At 41.4% G+C, this 11,742-nt stretch overlaps 1 protein-coding gene across 2 annotated transcripts; it reads left to right on the top strand.

Annotated features, from left to right (window-relative positions):
- The first annotated feature begins 392 nt into the window (after positions 1–392).
- LOC117777792 (dnaJ homolog subfamily B member 6-like) lies at positions 393–8,518 on the top strand. 2 transcript variants are annotated; one of them, XM_034612763.1, is made up of 8 exons: positions 393–705; positions 1,781–1,868; positions 2,923–3,032; positions 3,261–3,326; positions 3,490–3,597; positions 3,705–3,851; positions 3,984–4,200; positions 7,040–8,518. In XM_034612763.1, the coding sequence occupies exons 2-8, from the start codon at positions 1,804–1,806 to the stop codon at positions 7,143–7,145; spliced, it is 819 nt and encodes a 272-aa protein (XP_034468654.1). In that variant the 5' UTR covers positions 393–705; positions 1,781–1,803; the 3' UTR covers positions 7,146–8,518. The 2 variants fall into 2 exon arrangements, with proteins under 2 accessions (XP_034468654.1, XP_034468653.1); XM_034612762.1 differs by having other exon boundaries at positions 453–705; positions 3,487–3,597.
- Positions 8,519–11,742: the final 3,224 nt, after the last annotated feature.

The raw sequence follows: 11,742 nt of genomic DNA, 5'->3' as shown, positions 1-11,742 counted from the left end.
CTTGTCTTCTTTGCTTTTCTGGTATCAAAGTGGCTCTATATAATGCCTGTCACTCAATACTGTGCATCTTTACCTCTGAATTTTATTTAAATTTTTTCAATGGTCAGTATCAAATAATCTCAAACAGTGACTAATTATCAAAGCTGATTTTTCACTGGTCATTGCATCTGGTTGATACGAATGGTTAATAAGAACAGTGCAGTTCATGTAGATTATTGTAAATTCTCTATAATTCTTAATGATGACTACTTGGCAGTATCATCATTTTTTTGCCTTTTCCATTGCAGTGAAGTCACGTCAGTAAATGACTAACGATTACTGTCCAAGCTGCTGATCGTGGCACAGCCAAGGATGTGGAGAACTACTCGTGAGGTTAATGTTAATCGTGTTGATCAGTATATGCTGAGGAGGCCGAATGAGATTGGGGATGATGGTTCCTTACTGATGGCACTGTTTTGTGTCCCGTTCCTGCTGTGTCCGGTTGGTGGCAGTAACGCGCCTACCTACTTTAATCACCGCCGACGAACAAGCCGAGAGGGAAGAAGAATTGGGAAACAACGCATCGTCTGATCCATAGATGTGATTTGAGGACCATTCCCTGCCCACCATGAATAAACCCGTTTAGCTCATGTCTTACCAGATGTAACACCCTGTGTCTCTGTCCTATATTTCTGCTGAGGTCACAGACAACTATACTCTAATTGGGTAAGTATTTGATAGCACAGCTAATGTGGCTAATGATGTTTACTGCTAAGCTAACGCTCTAACCAGCTTGTGTTTGGTTCGCTAATATCAGCAAACAGCGCTACGAACAAAAGGGTTTCAATGTGCTTAGTTTCTCCAATTGGAATGGCTGAGTGCCCTGTAAGTCGACGCGGTGCTGTTGGTAAACCCCAGGTAACCATGCACTTCGTGGCTCTTTCTATTCACCAGCGTTAGCCATTCAGCAGCAGCAGCAGCCATTCAGGGTCACAGGTAAACAAGCAAGCTCCACTCGGGCGGTTTGAGATCAGTGGTCGGTGTATAAGTCCGTCAGTTGTGGTTTATATTGATGGGTGAATCTTACATTTGACACGTTGACGATTTCAGTTGATGTAAGTAGAGTCAAATCAGGACAAAGACACAGTTTGATAGCTGCACATCGGTGCCATTGTCGTTTTTGAGCGTCCTCACCTAGAATAGCTGCTGTAGACCTCCTAAAATAACAAGAGGTTCCTGCAGAAAATACATGTAAATGCTGTAAGCAGCATTGCATGACATCTAAGCTGTCACGCTTCTGTAATACTGGAAATATGCATTTGCTGTTACAATAATTTCCCTTTTTGTAGCACATGCATTACAGCAAATCCTTTGAGGGTTGTTGGGGGGCTGGAGCCAGTCCCAAGTGACATTGAATGAGAGGTGGGGGACAGGTCACCGGCGTATCATTGGGCTGATAGAGACAACTATTCACGCTCACATTCATCTACAGGGTGTTTAGAGTGTCCAGCTAACCTGCATGTCTCTAGACTGTGGCAGGAAGTTGGAGTACCCAGGGCGAAGTCACACAGGGAGAGCATGTCAATTCCATGGTATACTGTATATAGGTTGAATGAGTCATCACAATGGCAATATGGTCACATCTGATCTGACATGGTTGACACAGTGTTACAAGACCCAGGACACTTACCAGTGGTTTAGCACTGACGGTCGCATCAGTGCTGTGTTGGCGTTCGGCTGACGGAAGCCATTTAGGGCAACTGTATGTATAATATTTGTCAGCAGCTTTCTTTGTTTTCAGGTTTCTCCTTTCATCCCCTCATCATGGTGGAATACTACCAGGTGTTAGGAGTACGGAGGGATTCGTCTGCGGATGACATAAAGAAAGCGTGAGTTGTAAAGATATCTCAGCTGTGGCGCTCTGGAACAGTTGAGCACACATTGAATTGAAATTGTAATATTAGCTCAATATGGGTCCCATTCAGATGTCTCTGATTGGAGATTTTATTTTTGTCTCATCTGTCTTTGTCATTTTCTCTCCTCCTCTCCTTGCCTCTTCTCTGTGCTCATACCTCTCTATGCTCTATCGTCCATCTCTAAGAGCAGAGCAAACTGCACTGGGTCATCTATTGTTACTTTAAACATGAGTGTGGATGTGGCTGCTCTTCTTTTTACAACTCACTGATTGATCCCTAGCCATATTTAAGATTCACCTACTGACAATTGTGCTAAAACTCTTACTGTCTGGAATATTCATTGCATTTCCTTCCCCATGTTGCTGCAGCAGTAATGTTATACACCTGTAGGGAGTGATAAGTGAACAGTGAGGCCTCTGTAACACTGAGATAAAGTAACGCACAGTAATGCTGGAGTGCATGCTGCTCTGTGTCCTTTAATATAAGTCCTGCAGTTTTTTAGCAACAGCTGAAGCAGCTGATATATAGAATTTGAAACAGGTTTACTATAATGACACACATTATGATCTTTAAAAGTAAAATAAAAACACAAACATTTCAGTTGAATTAAAATGTTTGATATCATACCAATCAATCAAGTTTTATTTGTGTAGCCCAGGTTCACAAGTCACAATATGTCACATATGGCTTAACAAGGTGCTAGATCCTCTGTCCTTAACCCTCAACAAGGGTGAGGAAAAACTACCAAAAAACTGATTAACAGGGGGAACAAACCCCAGAGAGAGTCACGTGAGGGATCCCTCTCCCAGGACGGACAGGGGCAATAGATGTAGCTGAACACCTCTACAGAGTTACAATATTTACACCATTGATTAGAAGAAACAACATTTAACAGTAATAAGATGTTAAAACCAGAAAACAGTACAAGGAGATAAAGAAAGCAAGTGAAACATTCCTGAGTACAGTATTTAACTTTTTCAGTCATGTGTTATTTCATAGCCATGATCTTTCTTCTGTCCGTGTGAAGGTACAGGAAGTTGGCCCTGAGGTGGCACCCTGATAAAAACCCAGAGAACAAGGACGACGCTGAAAAGAAGTTCAAGGAGCTGTCAGAGGCTTACGAAGTCTTGTCAGATGGTTCGTATCACAAGTGTTTGTACAAGTCTGCAAATGAACAACAGATACCAGGGGACACACTGCACAGTTAATGGAGTGAAGCTAATAGCATCAGTCTGAGGGCAGTAGAGCAGTTCTAATGAAGCACACAATTCCTTTTCCTCTTCAGGGATCCTACTGGTTCTGATTTATTTGTTGAATTTGTTTGTTGCTATTAATACTTGGAGATGTTTCCGTTTCCTCTTCCAGTAAACAAGAGGAGCATATATGATCAATATGGCAAAGAGGGACTGACGGGGAGTAATGGAGGAAGAGGTACAGGCTCCTTTAATAAACTTGCATAAAACTAACCAGTAACCAAAGCATTTCTGTTTTTTCCTGAACCTAAAAGCAGAATTGAATTTCTTGAGTTATTTTGCGGGCTGGATCCAGATTTCCACGATTTACATGAGTTTTCATAAACATGATGTTTCAGGGGGTCACTTCCACAATGGAGATCATTTCCATGATCAATTCACATTCCGCAACCCAGAAGATGTCTTCAGGGAATTCTTCGGTGGCAGGGACCCATTTGCTAACTTTTTTGGTAAGTTGTTCAAACTGTCATCACTAAATCTGTTCTCGTCAAAATGCAGGTTTGAGGAGTTTCAACCTGAAGCATAACCTCCGTTCTTTTCCTCCCTGTTCTTTCAGGTGCAGATCCTTTCAGTGAGGATCCTTTTTTTGGCAGCAGCCGGCAGCACCAAGGTCGGGCGAATCGCCATAGGACAGGGGGCTCATTTTTTGGAGGCTTTGTTGGTTTTCCACCCTTTGGTGCTGGCTTTTCACATTTTGACCCGGGTAAGATGTGCACCAGTGAAAAGAGAAAATGTACTAAAACATTTTATTACTGAAAGCTCAGGAATGAACACATTGTCACAAATCTCTGTCATTTGTTTGAACGAGTCTCATTCTTTTTCCTTTTCACCTCAGGCTTTGGTTCTTTTGGCACCATGGGCACCATGGGCACCATGGGTCATATGGGTCACATGGGTCACATGTCACCAATGGGCAGTCTGGGAGGTGGAGGCTTCACCTCTTTTTCCTCCACATCCTTTGGGGGAGGAGGAGGTGGAGGAGGGATGGGCAACTTCCGCTCTGTGTCCACTTCCTCCAAGATCATCAATGGCAGGAAGATCACTACTAAAAGGTAGATAGACCCTGACCAACTGTTACTAAATTCCCACAGCTAAATGATTTAAAGTCTGGTTGTATTTCATGTGAAAGGATTCTGATACCAGGACGTGCATCAAATTTTTGAGAATTCTATGTACAAGGAGGAACACGACAAACTTAATTTGTCACCTTGTGGTGCAAAGATACATTTGAAATCAGGAGATGCATCATGTTTGACTTCCTGCATGACCCCATGCCAAGCACACCAGCTGACAGTGTGGGCGTCCCTGGCCCTGCCGGTGGGGGAAATAGTTGGTGATGAGTTTGGAGCTGAGCTGAGTATCTTAATGTGATAAGCACTGAAACAGTTATTTAGTGTTTGATTACTGTTGTGGGGTTAGGTTTTATTTATTTTGTTAGGTAAACTTGTTAAGCGTTTTACACTCTACTTGTACATGTAAGTTAAGTATATTTTAAACTGTTGACAGTTAATATATTCAATTTCAACTTCCAATTAGCAACTTTTAACATAGCAATTTAAAAAATGCTGTCCTTATTGTCGATGATCCTTTTGTGATCTTTTTAAAGAAAGTATTAGTTCTGGCACCGTTCAGGCATCGTAACCGTTTCAAAAGTATCGATTTCGCACAGGAATTGGAAAACAACCCAATTGATACCCAACCTTAGTGGTGTGTATTATTAGTTCTGGGTTTTTTGTTTCTTTGGGATGTGGCTCCAGCACTCCTTCTGTAGACGACATGACACATACAGTGCATCCAGGAAGTATTCACAGCGCTTCACTTTTTCCACATTTTGTTATGTTACAGCCTTATTCCAAAATGGATTAAATTCATTTTTTTCCTCAAAATTCTACACACAATACCCCATAATGATAACGTGAAAAAAGGTTTATTTGAAATTTTTGCAAATTTATAAAAATAAAAACCGAAAAGATCACATGTACATAAGTATTCACAGCCTTTGCCATGATACTCAAAATTGAGCTCAGGTGCATCCTGTTTCCACTGATCATCCTTGAGATGTTTCTACAACTTCATTGGACTCCACCTGTGGTCAATTCAATTGAATGGACATGATTTGGAAAGGCTCACACTGTCTATATAAGGTCCCACAGTTGACAGTGCATGTCAGAGCACAAACCAAGCCATGAAGTCCAAGGAATTGTCTGTAGACCTCCGAGACAGGATCGTATCGAGGCACAGATCTGGGGAAGTTCACAGAAAAATGTCTTAGTCAGGGAGGTGACCAAGAACCCGATGGTCACTCTGACAGAGCTCCAGCGTTGCACTGTGAAGAGAGGAGAACCTTCCAGAAGGACAACCATCTCTGCAGCACTCCACCAATCAGGCCTGTATGGTAGAGTGGCCAGACGGAAGCCACTCCTCAGTAAAAGGCACATGACAGCCCACCTGGAGTTTGCCAAAAGGCACCTGAAGGACTCTCAGACCATGAGAAACAAAATTCTCTGGTCTGATGAAACAAAGATTGAACTCTATGTTTTTCAGCGGCAGGAACTGGGAGAATAGTCAGGGTCGAGGGAAAGATAAATGCAGCAATGTACAGAGACATCCTTGATGAAATCTGCTCCCGAGTGCTCTGGACCTCAGACTGGGGCGAAGGTTCATCTTCCAATAGGACAACGACCCTAAGCACACAGCCAAGATAACAAAGGAGTGGCTTCGGGACAACTCTGTGAATGTCCTTGAGTGGCCCAGCCAGAGCCCAGACTTGAACCCGATTGAACATCTCTGGAGAGATCTGAAAATGGCTGTGCACCAACGCTCCAACCTGATGGAGCTTGAGAGGTCCTGCAAAGAAGAATGGGAGAAACTGCCCAAAAATAGGTGTGCCAAGCTTGTAGCATCACACTCAAAAAGACTTGAGGCTGTAATTGCTGCCAAAGGTGCTTCAACAAAGTATTGAGCAAAGGCTGTGAATACTTATGTACATGTTATATTTTCGTTCTTTATTTTTAATACATTTGCAAACATTTAAAAAAAAAATGAATTGAATCCATTTTGGAATAAGGCTGTAACATAACAAAATGTGGAAAAAGTGAAGCGCTGTGAATACTTTCCGGGTGCACTGTACCATTCAAGCATTGTGGCTGATTGTGGCGCCTCTGTGGACTAAATGTATACAGGTATGAGAAATCCATACATAATGATAATTATTGTGGGCAAATGGAACATCCTACCTCAGACAATACCAAGTCAATGTTAAGGGGCTTAAAGTTGGCTGGAATATCAAACCACACCTTTGCACACAACTGTTTTTAGATGGCCTAGTAATGAGGAATTGTATCATAATTCTCATTCTGATCTCCTCCATCTTGACCTGGAGTTGGTGAGGAACAGACCCGGGAGGGTGGTCTGTACGGGTTAGCCTTTAGCCTAGCATTTAGCTAGTCATTTCCCCCCGCTTCGGTTTCCTCTCTCCACCTAAATTTTTCCAGCATGCCGTAAATCGTTGCTTTGACCTTGCGGGTAATCCAGCCCGACCACATATATTGAGAATAGTGTAGAGAAAATGCAAATTTTATCCCTGATTGTCTCATTTGCTGTTGTAGATTCATAAATAGGCAGCAATAAGACAGTTTCATAACCAGTTAAAAACTTGTAGGGGCTTTAAAGAGTTCTACGTGTTTAAATAAAGTTATTATGGGACATTTGCTCAGTGAAGTAAAAACATTTTTATTAGATGAATGAAGCCAGTGTTTGAGTTCAGTTACATCTCAGCTGCGATCTCCGCTCGGTTCCAATGTGTAATTTTAATACTTAAGTCTGGTTTAAACCTCTATGTACTTCCTCTCTTCCTTACCCTTTACTTCTTGTGGTTTCTTCCTCCTACAGAATTGTGGAGAATGGTCAGGAGCGGGTGGAGGTGGAGGAGGACGGGCACTTGCGGTCATTAACCATTAATGGTATGGAGCAGCCACTGCGACTGGAACACAAGTAAAGACCCTAACATCCTCTGCTGCAGAAGTGTTACCTCAGCACAAACATACCAATAAACTTGAGCTTCAACTGGAGGAAAAAAAGCAACAAAACAATGTAATGATAGTGCTCTACTATTGTTTGGATGTACATATTTAGGTTGTGTTTATTTCCCCTCATGTCCTCTCCCTGCTGACTCTCCTTTGTTAACAACAATTCAGATCAGAGGATTTGGATGCAGACCTTTCTATGCATTTTGTTAATGCATTTATGAATTGGAGCTGTCATTATATTTTAGCTCAGGGTGGTGTTATTGTTTTAGTGTTTGGGACCACAGTATTGTTCTGTTGTACTGTATAGCTGCTTTCAGACATGCACTGAACTCCCGAGAACATACGGACATTCTTCGGAGGGGCTTTATTTGAGAATGCAAATGTCAGAGTGAGAGCCTCCGGACCTGAAGCTTCTCCGGCCAGTCCCCTTGTAAAAACTCATCAGAATGTCCGAAGGAGCTGATGTGAGAACACAGCAGGAGATCCCCCGCATCATTCACTACAAGTAAGTGGGTGTGTTGATCACGCGACAGAAGCAAAAATAAGAAAAACAAATCTGTGCATGAAAAAGTGGTGCCATACACGTAGACGTCACCGACTAAGATGTCAAGAGAATTTTTGGTGATAAGGGCCGGTGTTGATGGGCTGTAAACAAATACACAAGATCTCTGGAGCAGAATGAGTCTGTTACATCCTTCCTCTGCCTGCTGCACACCCCTCACCTGAACACTCTGGAGATTTTGTTGTTGTTGTGAACACGTCTGAGCCAAGAATCTTAGCTGTGTTGTTTATGTGTGAAAGGCAACCTCCGAAGAAAGTCCGGACACAATTCTACGGACATCCTCCAGAGTTCATGTCTGAAAATGGCTTATATGACCAGCCCCTCCCCCCTTCCAGTACTTTGTGTATGCACTCCACTGGCGTCTGTCTGTTTGCCAACAGCACACATGCTGTGTTCAGAAACACAACTTTGTTTTTTCATCTTAATATATAAAAAAAGTTGAATTTGGTTTTCCACAGTGGATCAAGTAAATAATTGAAGCATTTTCCCTGTCTGTGTTTACTGCTTGTCTAACCCTTTTCTTAGTAATAATTATTTTTTATTAAAAAATACAATGCTGGTAGGATGAGTTATGCAATTTTATATGTTCTAATACCATTGTGGTTTTTTGTTTATTTAATTATGCATGTACACCTGTTGATGTTGAGTCTTAATGTTAAAGCTGCATTATGATGCACAAATAATGGAAAGCATTCTATAAATGATATATGAATACAGAAGGAATTTTGTGTACTTTGTAAACCAATAAATCTGAGTTTCAGCCTGTATTCAGGACACTGACATCATAGCTGCTCTCTGCTCTGTTAGATACTTAGTAAGTGAATTCACCAACAATCTGTGGTCTGACCTTCAACTTGCATTGGTATTAAACCAAATTGTCAGTGATCACAGTTCAATTTCACTTCACTTTCTCAGATGAACATGATTTTACATGTTCATGATTTTACACAAAACAAATCAATATAACAAATGTGACTGATTTAGTAAAGTCACCGAGCTGCAGCGCTCGCAGGTACAGAGCTCCTTTGAATCACATCATCTGTGTATCATGACCTCTCATCTGAGACCCCAGAGTTAGGAACAAGAGAGATGAATTTGTGTAACACTTTAGCTTGCATTCAAGTGCACCATGTGTTTTGAAATTAAATATGTTCCACTTGTTAACATCTGTTACTCAACTCTCACAGCTCAACTCAGTTTGAGTTGTTTGTGTGGTGAAATAAAGACCAGTTTACTTTGTATAAATACTCAAAGTTGTCGCACACTTCAGAAAACAACGATGGCCTGAGGTAAAGATGGTGCTCAAAAAGATAACTGAACTTTTAAAAATGTAATAATTTAGCATAAAACAAACACTTAAGCCCTGGCATTGAATTACCTTATGAATTGTAATTGTGTTTTTCGTCTTTTATTGATCATGACGACTTTCTACCATGTTTGATTTCCAATTTTTTTGTATATGTATAGAAAATTTCTCTGTGACAAAAAAAATAAAGTTATTTAAAAAGTAAAGTTGAACTTATTTTCTGTTTTGGGCTCTGCTGCCACCAGGGGTCCTGAATAAGAAATCCCTGTAATATGAAGTCATCAATGAATAATGATTTCTGCACAGAAAACTTAAGTAAATTGAAATGGTAATTTTCAGTTTCTGCATCAATAGTTAGCATCTTTTATCTGATCCGAATATTGAAGTAAATTTGTCTGCTCCATTTTTAAATAAGGAGGCTGTTCCATACATTTCACCACCTCTCCCTACTGCAAATAATGCAATGTCACAGAAGATATTTCCTGGCTTCCTTTGTGATACTCTGGCTCCTTGAGTGGAGGAATCTCAACCTCTCAGCCGCCACCCCCCCCCCCCCCCCCCCGTCTTTCAAGGGATCTAAAGCTTACTGTCATAGGCTGAGAAACATGTCAATCAGGACAATTACTGGTACTGTATGTGACACATATTACAATAAAGTTAAAACAAACTGAAAAGGAACAAAGGTATCCTTTAAAAGTGAAAATCTTATGGTGCAGATGCATCAGTAATATAGTCTGGAGGAGAAATGTAACGATCAGTTTATGCTCCTAAGTGCATGAAATGGACGTGGCTGAGTGCATAGTTCCCCAGTATCCGTGGTCTGTCTGCCAAGTTAAATAAAAAAGAAAAGAGGAATCCAGGTGGAAACAAATGTCGATGTGGAGCTGTCCTTGGTGCTGAACTCCAATCCACTCTCTCTCTCTCTCTCTCTCTCTCTCTCTCTCCCCCCCCTCCCCTCCCCCACATCTCTCTCTCACTCTCTTTATTCCTCCAGGCCACAGCCGGTTCACACTTCTCTCTCTGTGCTCACTGTGTGCGTGTCTCCTCATGGCGCTCATTGCTGAGGTACGGCCTGGGACATTTCTTCTCCTGCGCTGTTAGATTTTGTTTATTGCCAAAATGTGGATCTCCAGTGGTCTGAGTGCTGTCGAGGGGCTTCATGAATCAGCGGTCGAAGGGGAGGTGAAGCAGCTGAGATAACCTAGCGAGTGCTATGGTGGGACCTCCTGGAAGTACAAGAGTTCGGCTTTCCCAAAATTTCAGCAGTTTGCATAGAGGTGAGCTACCTGTACATTATTTACTTAACATACTCTGGTGTAATTGTGGTGATGGGCTAGAGACAGTAAAACAGCCCCGAGCATGTTTTCTATGGTCCACATATACTTTATATCCACTTTCTACCCAGCCCACCTTGTAGCTGTTAGACTTACTGTGGACTAATCACGGGTTAAGCCTGAGTCCTTTTAATCTCTTGACAATGAATTAGAAATGAACGCTGTCTCGTTAGACTCTAATTCTGGATTCTATGTCCGTTCATTCAACCGATATCGACTGATTTGGTCTGGTTTGATAAAGAAAAGCAGTCAGCTATGTAAGCTATTACACCCTTATTAATCTGTTACTCAACTATTAATGGTAAATAAGTCATCCTTGGTTTAATATTCCCTCTGATATAAACTGTGCACTGAGTTGATTTGTCTAAATAAATGTAATGAAATGTAATTTATTTTAGAAAGAAAGGACTGGATAAGATTGATTTCTTTTTTACTGGTGACGTAGCAGCTTGGTTCCTGACGTAGCCGTGTGTCCTATGAGTGTCCAGGAGGAGATAGACAGTCTATAATTAACTAAGGCAGACTTGAGCCAGGGGAGACGAAGCCTAATGCCACTACTGGGATTTTATGGAACTCCATTACACAATCAGATAAAGGTCCCACAGTCAGAGGACTTCAAACGATAACATAAGCCTTCATGGATCAACTGGAGAAAGGCTTCCCTTTTGGATTCCATTCATTAAAAGTGGGATTCATCATGACGGACATGCAGTTTTATTGTTCAGAGGATTCAAATGCCAGTTTTTCCTGGGTATCGATGTGTCTCCAGAGTTAAACTGGACTGTCTACCTCACCTATATCCATAATGTGGCTTGAGTGTGGCTCCAACGGAAATACTCAGACATTGTGTGAGTGTCTGACACTCACTGAACCAACATAGTTTACTGTAAAGTGTTGACCATTGCTTGTTGACCACTCACTGCATTATCTACTGTTACACAGTCAATAAATAAAAATATAAAAAAATGTTCCCCTGTGTCACATCAAGTAGAAGACTGTTGTTATTATTTTTTGTGTTTATATGTTGCATATGCAAAACATAATAAATGTAGCACAGAGCTCCTTAGCACAGAAGCCCTCATTTTATTTGAGAACATAGGACACGATGGTGAATACCCCTTGTACATTTGAGTTAAGCTGCCAACCACCAGTAGATGTTCGGGCCTTTTAATCACAAGACACCCTCTTCTAAGGCAGGCCCACCACAGGCTGATCACACCTGGTGCATGGTTCCATTTACCCCAGTGATCTAAGCCATAATGACACTGAGATGTTTAATTGACAATGTATCATACATCGATCAGACACAACATTAGAACCAGCAATGGGTTTAAATGTTGCAGCTGATGAGTTTATAGTTTACT

The sequence above is a fragment of the Hippoglossus hippoglossus genome, chromosome 17, assembly GCF_009819705.1.
Source record: "Hippoglossus hippoglossus isolate fHipHip1 chromosome 17, fHipHip1.pri, whole genome shotgun sequence".
Taxonomy (NCBI): Eukaryota; Metazoa; Chordata; class Actinopteri; order Pleuronectiformes; family Pleuronectidae; genus Hippoglossus; species Hippoglossus hippoglossus.
The sequence above is the reverse complement of the archived record's forward strand: the minus strand, read 5'-3'. Positions and strand labels throughout refer to the sequence as shown.